The sequence below is a fragment of the Diospyros lotus genome, chromosome 13 (genome assembly GCF_014633365.1).
Source record: "Diospyros lotus cultivar Yz01 chromosome 13, ASM1463336v1, whole genome shotgun sequence".
NCBI classification, from domain to species: domain Eukaryota; kingdom Viridiplantae; phylum Streptophyta; class Magnoliopsida; order Ericales; family Ebenaceae; genus Diospyros; species Diospyros lotus.
This window is the reverse complement of record NC_068350.1, coordinates 19,465,133-19,483,375: the sequence shown is the minus strand read 5'-3', so window position 1 is coordinate 19,483,375 and position 18,243 is coordinate 19,465,133. Positions and strand designations below refer to the sequence as shown.

The 18,243-nt window shown below is 41.0% G+C and overlaps 1 protein-coding gene across 1 annotated transcript; it reads left to right on the top strand.

Moving 5' to 3' along the window:
* Nucleotides 1-967: 967 nt before the first annotated feature.
* LOC127788895 (protein trichome birefringence-like 34) lies at nucleotides 968-4,299 on the top strand. Its single transcript, XM_052317566.1, has 5 exons — nucleotides 968-1,483; nucleotides 2,131-2,302; nucleotides 2,420-2,616; nucleotides 2,729-2,887; nucleotides 3,741-4,299. The coding sequence occupies exons 1-5, from the start codon at nucleotides 1,152-1,154 to the stop codon at nucleotides 4,090-4,092; spliced, it is 1,212 nt and encodes a 403-aa protein (XP_052173526.1). The 5' UTR covers nucleotides 968-1,151; the 3' UTR covers nucleotides 4,093-4,299.
* Nucleotides 4,300-18,243: the final 13,944 nt, after the last annotated feature.

Here is an 18,243-nt window from a genome sequence, read left to right as displayed (position 1 = left end):
TTCTCTCTTGAAGAAACCTATAGGTTTTGTTGCTACAAGTTGAGTAACAGAAGCTCTAGAAAAGAAGAAGCTACGGGAGGAAAGAAAAGAAAAGAGATTTGACAGAAAAAATCAATAGCTTGCCTAAAGACTTTTTGTGCATTGGCTCGAAGCCTCGTGCCTCAATACTTTTGCCCCATAGAGGGTGACAACTATAATGAATGTCAAGAAAAAAAAAATAAAAAAACCTCGAACAATCTTTTCAATACCTTTTTGGTGGATTTGAACACACTATTCTAAAACCCTAAACCTGTTAGAAGATGGATCAAGTTCATTTCTTAATCTCCAATACATGCGTCTTTCAATTCCTAGCTTTAACGTATTTTGTTTGTGTTATAGATCATAAGAATTATTCACGAATTGACAACCCTGGAAACCTGAAAAATCTAGTTCAAGAGGTTGACGCCATTAGAAATTTAATGGTTCTTCTTTGGGGCCTCATTGTGGGCAACAAACTTTAGAATAGGAAATGCCAACTACCATACCTACTGTGGTAGATTATTGCGTAAGTTGCTGTGCTTTGACAAAGTCAAACAGAATAGAAATATAAGCAACTGATGCTTCATTGTTCAAATACTTCCCTCACCAAAAAAATTAAAAAGAAGACAATTATAAAGAAAGGAAAAAACTAACAGAAAGGGCCTTTGCTTAAGCTCTCAGGTTGTCCTTTGTATCATACGGCAAAGTAGCTCTATAGTTTTATTTTATACTAGCAGCAACACCAAAAGCCCAAATTAGTCCCACGACTTTGCTTGCCATAATATATCTTAAGCACCTCTCTCTCTCTCTCACCTTTCCTTTCCTTTCCTTTTCCTTTCCTTTTCCTTTTGGGTAAGAAGAAGACAGCACAAAGCCGTACAGGAAGCACCAACCTGCAAATTGCTACCAGGCCAGTAAGATACGTTATCTTGGTGTTTCGCTCAATTCAATCATGAGCATCTTATGGTTAGCTGGCCACTATTATAGAAGTTACATATTTTGCTCATCACCTACACAAAATAAAGCCAAAAATTCCCAACGTATGCTCTCTTCCCATGGCTATACATATAATGCAGTGATTAGAGAGAAGCCATCAAGGGCAGGGGCAGCTAATTAATTAGTAGGGAAGCTTAATGGCAAAGACAGTGGTGATAGTCCTTGAAACATGGGGGATAAGGTGCAGCTTCCATTGCTTCATTGCCCTCCTCTTTGTCTTTGTAGTTGCCTCAGTTTATCTTGCAGGAGAAACCGTGTGGATGCTGGATGATCAGGCAAAGGTTTCAAACTCATTGGCAAACTGCAATCTCTTTTCCGGCAAGTGGGTTTATGATAACGAGTCTTACCCTCTGTACACAGAGAAAGAATGTCCCTTCATGTCGGATGAGTTTGCTTGTGAGAAGTTCGGGAGAAAGGACTTGGAGTATCAGAAGTGGAGGTGGCAACCACACCAGTGTGACCTTCCAAGGTCTCTCTCTCTTTCTCTCTCTCCACATTTATTTAGGAGTTTGATAAATTGAAAACCGTTATTGTTACAAATGCGTTGATAGCATTTTTGCAAAGAGTATGATCGTGTTCTTAATTATAGAACTTTTATATAAAAGATCACCAAAAGAATGCAAAAAGTTGCACTATTCTCATTGTATACGTGAAGAAATTATACACTATTCTCATTGCATCATTTTTCTTAAAAAAAATCCATTTGTGTATAGTATATAGATTATGCTTTGGACAATTATAAACCACTATATATATTTAAAGTTTCTTTCTTTACTTCTTGATGCCTGAAGTATAAACACGATCATTTTTCAATTATATATCAAAATCATCAAAAAAAATATAAACATGATATTCATGCAAATGTTTATGTAAAATGATGTCATACTTCCATTTTTCTAAATAATCATCAGAAATTTTGATAACATTCTATTCCGTTCCGAGATATGAGTCAATTAAGACACATCTTTTAATGTTAAAAGATTGTGTAGAAATTACGTATTTATACACATAGCACACCCAAGTTCTATTAATTAATGTAGCATTAATCTCATGTATGTACTATATATAAGAAGGAAGTGAATTAATTATTCGAAATTTGTTGTATATAAATTAAAGATTTAAAGCCAGTGCGCTGCTGGAGAGGCTAAGGGGGAAGAGGCTGGTGTTTGTAGGCGACTCCCTGAATAGGGACCAGTGGGTTTCAATGGTCTGTCTGGTCCACTCGGCCATTCCACCAAACCGCAAGTTCAGGCTCATCAATGGCTCCTTGTTAACCTTCAAGGCCATTGTCAGTATACTGCTGTTTCAATTCTCCTATACATATCAGTCCTCCTTTTACAAAATGTTTTAGTAATGTAACTGTTTTTTATATATGGTGATGATGATGATGATGATGATGATGAAGGAATACAATGCCTCCATTGATTTCTACTGGGCGCCATTGCTTGTGGAATCGAACTCCGATAACCCAGTGAGCCACCGCCTCCCAGAACGCATCGTAAGAATCAACTCTATCGAGAAACACGCCAGGCACTGGACTGATGCCGACATTCTCGTCTTCAACTCCTACCTTTGGTGGAGAAGACCTGTCTTGAAGCTCCTGTCTGTAACTACTCTTTCTAACTTTTTATTTACTCATTATCACATCATTCATCTCGTTATACACATATCTATCTGTTTAATTAATTTGTAATTAAATTGATTGATTGGTCAGGTGGGGATCGCTGGAAAGGCCTGACAATATCACCAAAGAAGTAGAGATGCTGCGAAGCTATGAGATGGCGCTGAGGACGTGGGCCGACTGGTTGGACATTCATGTCAACCGCTCCAGAACCCAGTTGTACTTCATGACCATGTCTCCCACTCATCTTTGGTACAATACAAACACTACATATATACATATATACCTCTATGTTTCGTTACACATTTAAAAGAATATTTGAGTTTTATTTCTCAAATACATATTTTACCTCGTTTAATTGCACATTTTTTTAATTAAACACTCGAATTTTTTATTATTTCAAAAATACTCTTGAACTATGTAATTTTGAGTCAATTGCACTCCTGAACTTTTTGTTATTTTAATTATACTTTTGAACTATATAATTTCAATTCAACTACACACTTTGACAAATTTATTGAGAATAATGAATTTCAGAGTGTAATTAATATAACAAAAAATTCAGAAATGCAATTGATATGAAATTGCAAGTTTAAGAGTGTTGTTGAGAAAAATAAAAAGTTCAAATATCTAGATAAAAAAAATGTAGAAGTAGAGGGTTAAAATATGTATTTAGCCAAATTTTATTCCTAATAAATCAATACTATATATAATACAATAAGAATTTTTATCATATAGTAAGAATACTTACAATATGTTATCATACTTTTGAGATAAAGTTTGAATTAATGTTAAAATAACTTGTTCCTTGTTTATTTAAATAAATGGTAGACCGAATGCGTGAAATGCCTATTTTGCCATGTTGAGTGAAATGTCACCCAACAAAGACAGTGGACACTTCACTCCATCGCTCCACCATTTAGAGGTAAATATAAATTTTGGTTCTTGTTAGGATAGAAAGGACGGTATGGTGTAAGCCTTTATTATTATTATTATTATTATTATTATTATTATTATTATTGGGTTAAATTGCCATGCATATATATATATATATATATCCTCCGATTTATGGGTAGCATGAGAATGGAATATATGTACAATGCAGGGGTGGGGAGTGGGGGAAGGCTAGCACTGAGAACTGCTACAACGAAACACAGCCAATTATGAAAGAAGGGTATTGGGGATATGGATCAGATAAGAGAATGATGAGAGTAGCAGAGGAAGCCATTGATGGACTAAGAAAGAGAGGTTTGAAGGTACAAATGCTCGACATAACGCAGCTTTCAGAGTACAGAAAAGAAGGCCACCCGTCCATTTATAGAAGGCAGTGGGTGCCTCTAACTGAAGAGCAAAAATCAAACCCCACAAGCTATGCTGATTGTGTGCATTGGTGCCTCCCTGGGGTCCCTGACGTTTGGAATCAGATCCTTTATGCCTACCTTCTTTATCTTTCATAATAAATAAACTCATTGAGTAAGGGCAGATCAGCTTTTAATGCTTAATTTCGAGGCTTGTAAAATCTTTCGAATTTAAGAACTTGAGAGGCAACAATTTTGCCAAAGCAAAACCATCATTTATATTTAAACACGTATCCATATATATATATATGGACTTTGTAACAAAAAAGAAACCTAATAAAAACGAGAATTGATGAACACGTTGTGCACAATTGTCCAGAAGCTGGATAAATATTATTAAAGCTCGATCTAGAAGTGTGAAGCCCCTAATAGATGGCGGTGGAAGCGGAAGTCTATAAACCAAATTAAGCCCCTGATAGATGGCGGTGGAAGCGGAAGTCTGTGAAGCAATGTGGTTAAATAGGAGATGATCAACTCTTCAATTAAAAAATAGCCCATTTGTAACACCCCATTTTCTGGGGCGTGATATACTTTAGGACAATTCTGAAATAATAATTTTTTTTTATTTAAAACTAAACTATATCATTCCTTTTATCCATCCTAAAATTTTTATACATTTATCTCGAAAGAGAATCATCATAAACATTAAATGCGGAAGTTAGAATCGAACCTAACATTTTAACATTAATCATAAATCAGTTCTTATATTATCATTTCTCAAAACGTTCCTGAAGTAAATCTGAGTTGTACCTGGGTAGATCTGTCCATCATGGATTTTGGATCCAACACCAAATTCGGATCCAGATCCAGATCCAAATCTGGACAACAGTTGCAGAAAAAAAAATTGCTACGATAGTTAAATACCACTCCCTCCATTCAGAAAGGAAGTGGGTAGATGGTCCACTCGTGTATATCTATTAGAATGGTAAAGAAAAAAAATACACACGCATTGAAAAAACTCTCTCGACAGAAAACTCTCTTCGTGTACAAGGCACTTAGGCTGTGGATAGAAACAAGATCCACTGTGATCTCGTTTACACCAGTGATTTAACCGTTGATCCTATATCCGTTGTGCAACCAGGTAAGTCTAGTTAGATTTAATGATTTATTTGTTTCATTATTTCCAACATTGGTATCGGAACATCTTTTAGTTGTTTTATGGTTGTAATATGTGTATATATGTCTGTGTTGAATGATATATATACATAATACATACATACAGTGGGAACACTTGTGCATATACATTCAGTAGATGTATTCACATACACACAGAATATGTATTTTTCTGTACGAAGATGTGTGGTTGTATGTATGCATTCAAAATTAGAATAAATATCGGATATCTGGCGAAGAGTAGTTTGTCAGTTATTCTCTTCATGAGGATGATTGTCGTTGCTTCTTGTCCGCTTCTTTTCTTTGCATTTTTTGTGACTGCAAACGACAAAGCAGAAAAACAAAGGCGTTGCTACGCGAAACCCACTTTCTCTGTAACATAAAATAATTAAATAGAGAATAGCTTTTGTATGTCTCTGTTTAAGCCTGAGAGAGAGAAGATGTGTTGTACTTGAAATTAAAGCAAAATTGGAATGGAATGCAAGTAAATTGAAATGCAAATTCAAATTAGATTATGTACTTGCAATTGAAGTTACACACTATAAAGTTAAAATTGAATTTAAGGCCTTGTTTGGCTATCTCTATTTTACATAAAGCTATTTTGGCCTTAAGGGTTTGTTTGGTTGTGTTGTTTGGCATAGCTGATAAATTAAAATTCTTAATTATTTTCATGATAATTTAATTCATAAAATGTTTATTGTTATTAGTTAACAATAAAATAAAATAAATATTATTATTAGTTAATAATAAATACTTTATTGTTGCATTTGTTTTGAGGTTATTAGTTAACCATAAGTGGATATGTTCATAACATATATTTTGTTTTGTACATAATTGTTTAAAGAATTTGTTTGTCAAATTCTTATTTTGTTATTTTTCCTTTTATTCATTTTTAGGAAAATGACACGAGTACGAATCCCAAGAATCATCCAAACTACTGCCCAAATAGCCCAAGTTATGGAAATGAAAAAGAAACTAGATGACTATCGAATGATGGAAGGGCAAAATATACATGAGCACATCATCACTATGTGTGACAGGATGCAAGAACTTATATTTGTCGTTGTAGGGGGTTATAGACTAAAGAAGCATAGTATCAATCTTTGCTTACCACATTGTTGTCACATAACAAGGAATTAATAGCTAGTATTTGGGAATATAGTCATCTAAATTTTTGTGGGACATTGTGTTTCTTCTTAAATGCAAATAGAAGAAGAGAAATTGCAATGGCTTTATACCCAAGTAGCTTACCAATTGATATTGTTAGTGATATTGCTCAAAGAACTCCTAGAGTCATTTTCAATGATGTCATTCATACAATTCCTCGTATGATTAGAATTATTGAGTAATGTGTTGTTCAATCCATGTATTTAGTTTATTTTGCTTTTATAACAAATTTCTAAACTATGTGTTTATTATTTTATTTTATGAAATAAATTGTGTTAATTGTTTAATCTTTATGATTAAATGTGCATATCTTAATGTTAATTGTTTAATCTTTGTGATTAAATATGCATGCTCAATTATTAGTTATTTAATCTTTGTGATTAAATATGTTTCTATAATTCCTTATTAAATGGAATTTAATGTTCTCAAAATTTGTTTTTGGGGTAAAGAAAAATAAAATTCCCATTAGTTGGACAATTGGAATATGGGTAATGATTGGGAACATAGTGAACTTTCGACCCTGTATCTAGTTGAATATTTATTATTAATTTTATTTAGTAAATATGTGTAAGGCATGGTATTAATAAAATGAATCTTGTGTAAATTATCCTTGACAATGGCTTCTTCAAAGAATATAATTGCTGATTTGATAAGAGCCAAAAAATTAAATTGGGATAATTATGAAATCTGGAGTATGAAAATCCAATATGTCCTTGAAGAACAAGAGTCAACAAAAGCTCTAAGTCAAGCAATGGTGGAACCTACTGAAGGAACCACTGCACAACATAAGAAGGATAGAGAGGCTTACAATGCGTGGAAGAAAAAAAACTCCACTGCTCGTATTACGTTGCTTAGCAGTATAGAGAATGATGTTATGCGAGAATTCAAAAAGTATGAGCTGGCGCATGAAATGTGAAATGCTCTTAAAGAGCAGTTTGAGGCTACTTCAGTTGCAAAGGTAAGGCAACTAACTATCAAGTTTGATACCTACAAAAAATGCCTAAACCATAACATGAGGCAGCATCTTAAAGAGATAACCAATATGGTCAATGAACTCAAAGATGCTGGTGTGAACCTCTCTGATGAACAGCAAGTGCAAGCTGTTATCAAATCCCATCCCTACCCCATAATTGGGAGCATATGAAAATTTACCTTACTCATAACGTGAACATAAAGACAATGGTCGATGCTTCACGCCATTTGGAGTTAGAAGAGGACCGCATTGAGGCCTCTAGACCTAATACTAATGTCTACATGATGGCATCTAACTCCAAAGGCACTTCTAAGTTTAAGCATAAGTTTTCTTACAAAGGAAAGAAAGGGAATAATGTCCCAAAGAAAGGCAAAGGTGCTCGTTCTGAAAAATCTAAGAGTCACCATGACAAGAGTAAGGGACCGGCTCACAATCCCTCAAAAAAGAAGAACATGGCGAGTGTAAAGTGCTATAATTGTGGCAACAAGGGGCACTTTGCATGTAAGTGCAATGAACCAAAAAATGTACATGCCGTAAATGTATTTTCAAATGATATATATGTTTTAAGTTCAATACTCTTGACTAAATCTAATCCTTCATGGACTGTTGATTCAGGAGCCACAAACCATGTAGCAAGAGATAGAAGTTCCTTCGTCAAATATCGTTGAATACCATGTGGAACTAAGTAGATATGTGGGAAACAATACAAGAGTTGAAGTTAAAGGCATTGGCACATGTAAGTTGTGTATGTGTGGTGGTCAAACCTTGTTTTTATAGATGAATTGTTTGCACTGAAAATTCGACGGAATCTTGTTTTTGTACCTGTTCTTCTTAATTTTGGCTTTGCTATGTATTTCCATGACACGATGTTTAAACTATTTTTAAATTCAATGTATTATGGTTGTGGTAATTTGCAAAATGGTTTAATTGTACTTGATGTAGATTATGTTTCATGTAGCAAATTACAAAGTAAAAGTTTTTCCCTTATTATTTCTTCTAGAAATTCGCATGAAGAAGAGAATATATAGCATGCAAGATTAGGCCATATTAGACAACATGGATTGGATAGATTAGCAAAAGAAGGCTTATTGGACCAAGTTGCAAAAGTGAATCTACCAACTTGTGAAAGTTGTCTTGCAGGGAGAATGGCAAGAAAACCATTTGGCAAAGCGATTAGAGCTGAACATCCATTGCATTTAATTCACTCCGACATATGTGGTCCAATGAATGTTAGGGTCAGGCATTAAGGTGTTTATTTCATTATTTTCATTGATGACTATACTCATTTTGGCTTTATCTATTCGATTTCTCATAAGTCAAAAGCTTTAGAGTGCTTCAAAAGATATTTGAACTTAGTAGAAAATCAATTAGATAGAAAAGTTAAAGCATTAAGAACCAATAAGGGTCGTGAATATTTGTCTGAACAATTTAAATTGTTATGTGATGAAAAAGGAATTGAGAGTCAATTGACCATTCCATATACTCCATCACAAAATGGTGTTCGAAAAGAACAAATATAACTCTTCTAGAAATGGTTAGGTCAATGATGGCAGGGGTAAAGTTGTCAATCACCTATTGGGGTGATGCATTGTTAACAGCTGCCTATCTACTCAATTTAGTACCCTCCAAATTTGTACCTTCTACCCCATATGAGTTATGGACTGGAAGGAAACCTAATCTTAGTCATTTGAGACCTTGGGGATGTACAACTTATGTTTATGATCCTTCTCACAAACATGGAAAGTTGGGTCCAAGAGGCAAAAAGAGTATATTTGTAAGATACTCGGCACACTCAAAGGGATATGTTTTTATTGGTGATCAGGCAAGTGGGAGTGTTACCGAGTTTGAATCTCGAGATGTTTTTTTCTTAAAAAAAGAGTTTCCTTGCTAGGGAGAGATAAATCAAAATTTGTCTCTTTATGAAATTGAGGATTGGGATGATTTCATTGTTCAAAATCGTCTAATACATTTACGTGAAAATGTATCTAGGGAATCTTATCTAAGTGGGGGCGAGACGAGAGTTCCTGAATCTATTTCAGGTGAACCTCAAATTAAAAAAAGTAGTTGTGGACACATACCTCGGCGTCGTTTCGATGTTGAAGGTGAAGCTTTTCTAATTACCCACAAGATGAGGAAGAACCTAATTTTGTCAAAGAGGCTCTTTCTAGACCTGCTAAAGAAAAATGACTAAAAGCAATGGAAGAAGAAATTGACTCAATGAAATCAAACCAAGTTTGGACATTAGTTGATCTTCCAAATCATTGCAAGGCTATTGGAAATAAATGGGTGGACCGTCCAGGCCCAATCTTGGCCCCCTCCTCAAGCCCAATCTCGGCCAAATCTGATCTTCCTTCTGGACCCAACCTTGGCCTAGCGCCAACCAACCACAACATCATTGCAATCCCACTAGATATCCATGCGGTAGTCTCAGACCCTATCATGAGGGTCCCATCGCCACCGCTTGGGAACCTCCATCGGTGTCGGATAGCCAGTCCCATCACCTATAAACACACGACACATACATGTAGAAGGATATCTTCTCCTTCTATATATCAACCAGCTCTCTTCAGAGCCAAAGTATGTTATGATCCCAGACCCACAGATGCATTATCTCTCTTGCTCACTCGACCGTCGGAGTGCTTGCAAGTGTCAACCCCTTCCTGGACGGACCCGTCGCCGGAGCCTACGCCTCACTTCCGATCATCCTCCTTTGATCAAGAAGGAACATCTGGCGCCCACTGTGGGGCCCGGTAAAACTTACCTACCCCTTAAGCTCACCAACAGCCTTTCGAACTAACCTCCAGCCACACCATGGTGTGAACCAGAAGTGCCCCCGCCCAAGAACCAAATAACCCCGATCACCCTCCACAAAATTCGACTGTCATAGAGGTCCTTCTCCAAACAGTCGATCGGCTCCAGAATCGAGTCGCCGAATTAACACAAAACCAGCAGCGTGACCAACCCAACGAGCAAACTGACTATGATGCAAAAGGCAGTCGCCACTAGCACCACCAAGCTACCCATACCCATGTTCCCTCACCTTCTGCGTCCCTATACTCCCACAGCTATCCCTTCTCCGAGTTCATCATGATCGTCCCCTTACCTGATGGTTTTCGCACCCCCTACGCCCTAGAACCCTATGACGACACCACCGACCCCAAGATCACCTTACCACCTTTAGCGTTGCCATGTTGATAAGCAGAAGCTTGGAACTAATCATGTGCCAGACCTTTCCTAATACCCTGAGGAAATCAGCTATGTTATGGTTCTCATCCTTAGAATCGAATTCTATCCATGACTTCTCCGAGCTAGCCACCCATTTCCTTACTCATTTCTTCACTAGTCGAGCCCACCGTAGGACTTCGGCTAGCCTTATCAACCTAAAACAGGGCAAGCACGAGCCATTACAGACGTTCAAGACCAGGTTCTTTCAAGAAGCTCTCCAAATCAAAGATCTCAACCCTGCAGTGTCCCTACATGCCATCACGGTCGAATTAAGAGGAGGTCCCTTCAAAAATTCATTGGCTCGAAAGCCCCCCACCACCCTAGCCGATCTTAGAAGATGCTCGGCGGTGTACATCAACATGGAAGAAGCCTCAGCCGCCGACACGCAAAAACCGAGCTGCAAGCACAACTGCCACCAACCCTTCAATAGGGACCTCCTCCCTAGCATCAACACGGCCACAAGGGGGACCCCCACCAAAACTAAAAAAGCCGGGATCACAACAAAGGGTGGAGAGAACCACCCTGGATCCTCGAGCCTCTCCAGTCACACTACAACGCGTACACTCCCCTCACAACAAGGCGAGACCGAATTTTTTGAGAAGTTTACAACACCAGGATCAACCCTCTCCTGGATATCAGTGAAAAACGACCCACTCGCGGTAATGCCGACACTAGCAGGTGGTGTGATTACCACCATATGTTCGGACACAAGATCGAAGAGTGAGCCGCCCTAAAGGACCAAATAGAGAGGTTGGTTAGGGAGGACTACCTTCGTCAATACGTTTATCGCACAAACCGGAGACGGTCCCCCCAAGGAAATCCGAGAACGCAAAGGAGCCGTAGCCCTCAAACGCGACATCAAGCAGTCGACAGGCAAAATGCCGGGCCACCTCTAGGAAACCTGATAGCCGAGGTTATTGACACCATCTCTGGAGGCCTTGTAGGCAGAGGAGAATCAAGCTCGGTAAGAAAATTACATCTCCAAGTGGTGATGTCCATAAATAGCACCGAAAATAGACCACGGAGAATTCCCCACCACCCTACGATCTATTTCACCGAAGAGGATTTCGAAGGTACTGACTAAAACCTCGACAATCTCATGGTAATCTTGGCTATCACCACCAACTTCTAGGTGAAGAAAGTCCTTATAGATCAGGGCAACTCATCCAACCTGATGTACCTATCGACCTAAAAAAGATGGGAATCCCTAAAGGGAAACTAAGACCATTCGACGGAAATCTGATCGGTTTCTCAAGGGAACAAGTAGGCGTCAAGGGCTACATCGACTTACCAACTTCATTCAGGACAACTCCCCTCGTAAAGACAATCTACATTCGATACCTAATCGTTGATTGTCAAACACCATACAATGCGCTGCTTGGCCGCCCTTCTCTCAACAAGTTAGGCGCAGTAATGTCCACTCCCCACCTAGCTATGAAGTTCCCAGTAACAGACACCACGGTCGGAACCATTCACGCCAACCAAAAATAGGATCGATAATGTTACCACGACAGTGTTAAGATTCAGAGTCCTGAGCCTAGTAAAGATAGTAGGGGAAGCAGCACTCCCAAGAATAATGGTCAAGTGGCAAGGACAAACGGCCAAGCCCCGTGCTCCAGCGTGCACACGGTAAGATTAGAAAAACAATATCGATCAGCAAATGACCAACATCGACCTGAGATAGAACTCCGCCTCTAAGAGCCAGACTCCTGCCCAGAACAAGCTATCTGTGGCACGAGCGTCGCCCCCACCAATATCAGCAGTAGAGCTCGCCACCTAGCTAAATCTGTGGCATGAGGGAGAGCACGCTCCGACCAAGCAGCCATACTTCTAGGGATTCATTATCATTATACCCCTTGCTAAATAAGACAGTTGCTTCCATTCATTACTCGTCGTAACTTATTACTCATTATGTCCCTTGCGAAAACACAGATTTTTCTCCCACACTCCCCAATAAGTCCCAACGCAATCCCATGTCATCATCACCCCAGACCTACCTAATCAATTAAATGCCCAGTGCAAGCCATCTGCAACCCCGACTCACTTGGTGAGCATGTCGAAGCAAGGAAAAATGTTCGAGCAAGCCACCACCGAAGCAGTAGGAAGTAACGAGGTATGCCAAAAACTTCACATTTTATGAAGTAAACTCAGATGCAGGTGCGAGCCCCCGTCATTGCTCTAGGTGCCTCAAGCCCGCCTCGGCCCTATCGAGCCATGCCTTATATCAGACAGGCACATAGGACCTCGAGCCAGACTCGATTCTCCATTAAGCCATGCTTAGGACCTAGACCGATATGGTCAGTCCACCCCACGTAGACCTCGGCCACAGCCCCGTCATTACTCTAGGCACCTCAAGCACGCCTCGGCCCTATTGAGCCACACCTTGTATCAAACAAGCACACAACACCTCGATCCAGACTCGGTCCTCCTTTAAGATGTGCTCGGGACCTAGACCGACATGGTAAGTCCACCCCGCGGTGACCTCGGGCACAGCCCCGTCATTGATCTAGGCACCCCGAGCCTGCCCCCGCCCATCGAGCCACGCCTTGTATCAGACAAGCACACAGGACCTTAAGCCAGACTCGGCCCTCCTTTAAGCTGTGCTTGGGACCCAGATCAACATGCTCAGTCCGCCCCACGCAGACCTCAGCTTGAGCTTCCCTTGGTTCGACCTTAAAGTCGTTCCTTATAACAGACAAGCATATCAGACCTCGAGCTTCCTCGGTCTGACCCTAAAGTCATTCCTTGTAATAGACAAGTATGCCAGACCTCGAGCTTCTCTCAGTCCGACCTTAAAGTCGTGCCTTGTAACAAACAAGCACGTCGGACCTCGAGCTTCCCTCGATTCAACCCTAAAGTCGTGCCTTATAATAAACAAGCACACTGAACCTCGAGCTTCCCTCGGTTCGATCCTAAAGTCGTGCCTTGTAATAGACAGGCACGTTGGACCTCGAGCTTCCCTCAATCCAACCCTAAAGTCTTGCTTTGTAATAGACAGGCACACCCGACCTCGAGCTTCCCTCGGTTCGACCCTAAAGTCGTGCCTTGTAACAGACAGGCACGCCAGACCTCAAGCTTCCCTCGGTCCGACCCTAAAGTCGTTCCTTGTAACAGACAAGCACGCCGAACCCCAAGCTTCCTTTGGTTTGACACTAGAATGTTTTACATCAGGACACAAGGTACCCAGAAAACACTTACATTCCATTAAAAAACTTTACATCGGATTACAAGCCTCATATCTATAATAATCTTATGCTACACTGGCATATCACTCTACATCTATCATATGATACAAATGCCTGGAAGCTTAACAGGGGATAAGCAAATGGATAAAGTAGGGCTAAACGAAAGTCACTGCATAACGCGCTCCTCTAGATCATCAGTAATCACTTTCCCCGTAAACTGCCAAAGAATGATTGGACCCATTTTGTACTTGCTGACATCCTACTCTCAAAGGGGTCAAATTCTGCCAGCACGGCCGCTGCTCCTAATGAAAACCCGGGACAACCTGCCACCTAGGCTATCCCGGCATTTCCAACTTTCAACCTTGGAGTTGGCAGATGATCCCCGACTCCAACCTGATAATATTGGCGTTAATAGCCCAAACCCTTGGACATCGGAACATAATGCTTCCACCAAAGTTGAACTCCAAGAAAGCCACATCACCCATTCTACACACAACATGTCTCACCCATCCTAGTACTGTCCCCATCTTAACACACTCAACCACAGATCTCTCAGCTCCCGCTGTACCACTCAGGAAGTTGCCGATCATAGGGTCATCAACGAAAGTACCACACCTGGGTGCAAAATTCCTATCGTCAAACACTAACCACATTTCCCTAGTCTCTTAGAGCGAAGATGCAAACACACAAATAAACCCAGAGCTTTCCCCTCCCCTTTTATAAGCACGATCGCCCGACGGCCCGAATACCCCAACCATCTCCCAAACAATTAAATACAGTTAGGCTCTGAAAAATCACACCATCAATATAGTCAGATCCCTATAACAGAAAACGAAAAGCTCCACCGCTCCCGCCCTGATCAATCAACGCCCCTGCGTACTAATAAAATGCCCGAAGGACGAAGCCTCCTACCAAAAAAGAATACGTTCAACACCAAAACATCGCCTCATTTATAACCTCAAAGCTGGCGCTGCACGCACAGCCCCTCCAAACCTCTACCAAACTCACTGGGTTGACACCCCGAATCCTAGAATTGGGCACCAACTATCCAACTCAAAGAGCCACCAGGTCCGCAAACAAGCGCCACGGCTCAATAAAAAAAATTTACGGAAAGAGAAATGGAACATTCCATCACGAATGGAAAGTCAAAAGGTAGCGAAAAAGTCACAATAGCACAAGATCAGAAAAACTCAAGAAAATATTACACTGCTGCAATAAAAGAGCGAATTAGCCCAGCTCGACTAGGGATTCAACATCATCGACAGCACCCTCCCCAGCTCGACTGACCTCAGGAGCTTCCCCCAAAGTCCTAACCCCGCGTCCCTTTGGTTGGGTCCACAAGACAGCCACCCTCAACCCTCATATACAGCTTGCAAGGCTGCAGGTCTAGGCTGGGGAATAAAGTCCGAACATGCAGAAGAGCTTTCTCATAGTCCTCCAGATACTCATCCGTGACCTCCAACACCAAAGTCCTGCCAGCCTCTACCATCAATTGGGTAGCCTAGAGCGCCGCTCGCAGGCAGGCAACCTCCGCCCCCGAATCACGAAGGGTCGCCCTAGCATCCTCACGCTGGCGGCCAAGGCGGCTTATGACCTCCTAGCAACAAGTTTGCGACGCCTCGAACTCCTCTAGTAGCTAATACAGGTCAACCATCTCCTTGGCCACCTTCTCCCTCGCCTTGCTCTCCACCGCCTCTTGGATATGCTCCATCTCCTCTCGGTGCGACCGCTGGAGGGCAGTAGCCTCCAAGAAAAATTCGAACTCCACCGCCCGATGACTCTGCCAAAATCCCTAAAACCCGATCCTCTATTCGACGGTATGCCGCCTGATGGTTCCCCAAGGCAGAGGGATCAGACGCACCCATAGATGGCACCCCAGCAGATGACTCAGCCCCCCGGCACCCCTCTGACACTTCCCAGTTGGCGGTTGCCCCTCATCATGAGCAGCCAAAAGAGTAGGCCTGACAATAGAGGATATTAGACCGACAGACAGAAAAGTGGGGCCTCCTTCGACATCGCCGGTAGCATTCCCTTGATGACCAGTACGGCTAACACTCGACATTCTTCTTCTAAAGCAAGAAACTGCCTTTATCTAAGAGAAAGGTTGGGAAAATAACGCACCTTTTAAACTAACCCGCACGTCGCATCCAAAGGAAAGAAAAACGCCATCAGACACTTAGAGCATTAGGGGCACGCCACCTATCAAGTACCTATCGTGCATTCAAGTTCTCAGGGAAATCAAAAGCCGCCACGCACACTTACGACGGCACACCATTTTTGGTATAGCAATCCATATCCCAAAGTCCTGCACGATGTACGCATCAAAGGAGTTTTTCCCCTCCGCCAGGATCAATCTTCACCCTGCAAAAGTCAGAGTCCAACTATGGCTAGAGCCCTAAAAAGCATATCCAACAGCTTCACTAGGAAAAGCGCGACCTCTCCTTCTTAAACCTAGATAGCACAGATGAGCAAAAACTCGACCATACCCTGTGTTGGAAATGTATGCCCTAAAGACACGTTTTGTTTAGTTTATGGTAATGATGTTTCTTTTATTCAGTTTATGGCACATATATTATTTGCATTTAATTGTTGGAAAAGTGTCCATGCTATTAAGTAAGTGATTCATGTGATGGCTCGTTCTTCACAGTTAGGCATGAATCATGGGTACTTAATAAGCAAGAAAATATTACTCTTGATCTTTTAATAGAACTGGGCATTCTATCATGATAAGATCATTGTGCAATAGATCCTAATGGAGGATGGCTTGCCTTAGCCAGTAAACAGTCCGTTTACTCTAATTGTACAAGCGCATTCGGAATGCGTAGAGTGGACCTGTGATAGAAGCTAATGACAAAGTACTAATTATCATGGAGCTAGTCTATCACTGCTACTACGTGGACGAGTACTCTAATACTTGAGTATTAGTTGGTGGTCTAGTGAACCTAGAGCTATATTCTTAGATTCACTGTAGGTGGGGTCTATCAAAGATCAATAACCTTTTGAGTTGGGAGTATGGTTTCTAATTAGCTAAGACAGACTAATACAAGATAGTTTTTGTGATTCACCCCCTTGTGATTGTCCAAGAATAATCAAATAATCCAGGGCCCTGGGAACGTGACTTAAGAGTGTGTGCTTCTGGGTAGCTCCCAGTGATAAGCAAGTACATTCGAGTAGTCACGGATTATTGGACTAGTGATCTAAGGATGGTAGAAATCATTTAGAGAGGTGTTAGTACATTATTCCTTTCTAAATGATGGGTGTTACGCAGAGGGGTATTTTCGTCATTACACTAGTAGGTCAAAGACATGGCATATGCAAAATTATTCGTAAGGTCAGTGTTACCATATGGTGATAGTTGGAACACTTAAAATGACAAAATATAGCTACTAGGTAGCAGAGATATTTTGGTCATTTTAGTAGCCGTGAATAATTTGTCTTTTGGTCCCCGGGGTAGCTCGATATAACTCATGTATTATTTAATACATTTGGCTTGTTGGATGAATTACATTGAGAGAGAATTATTTTATTCGGAATGGTCCATAATTAATTGGGCTAGAATAAAATAATAGTTCATTAGTTTTTAATTAATTAATTGGGCTAACCTAATTAGAAAAAATTAATTAAATGGACTTGGCCCATTAGGGTTTGGCCCACTAGGGTTTTAACCCTAGGGTTCTCCCTTTATATTCTCTCCTTGGTTGTTTTTTCATCCAAGTCGATTTTTGACTCTTCTTCACCAAAAGAGAGGCCACGAGTTCGAGTCATACTTTGGAAGATCGAAAGAGAGCCTTTGAGTTCTGATGCGAAGGAGCCGAAGGATTGCAGGACAGCCATCGTCTCCACCACGAGAAGAAGCTCCCGCCCATCCTCCGCCTGTTGCTTCATTCCGTCCGGTAATCCGTCGAAAAAGTAAGTCTCCTAGATTCTAATCAATACGAGGAAAGTTTTTTTCTAAAAACCGCTTCCATTGCATGCTATGTATCCTCGTTTATGGATCCTTCACCCTGGACACATCTCTTCAATATAAGGCCCTACCGACACATACTCACAAGTGGCTAGTCGCCCTGCATACTCGGACGACACCAAGCTAACACCTTCCTCTCCTAGGGCGAACATCTTTGAATCCCGAAGCCACGCACGACGTGAGTCGGTGCGTAGAGAATATTGCCCCACCTAGTCATCTCGGACCGACCTCGAAATGACTCCAGAATCACCATCCCAATGAACATAAAATCGGCCTGACCGACGGCCTCAGTCCCACTTAATCCGACTCTCCAAAACTGCCACACATAGTAAAATTTACTCGAACTTTCCTTTTTCTAGCTCAAACGCTCTTTACTCAAGCCTCTGACTTGGGGGGCTGTGGACCGTTTAGGCCTAATCTCGGCCCCTTCCTCAGGCCCAATCTAGTCTTCCTTCTGGACCCAACCTTAGCTTAACCCCAACCCGCCACAGCATCATTGCAATCCCACTAAATATCCATGCGGCAGTCTCAAACCCTGTCCTCATTAATGGAGGATCTCATCCATATTAATGAGGGTCCCATCGCCACCATGCCACCGCCTAGGAACCTCCACCGGTGCCGGA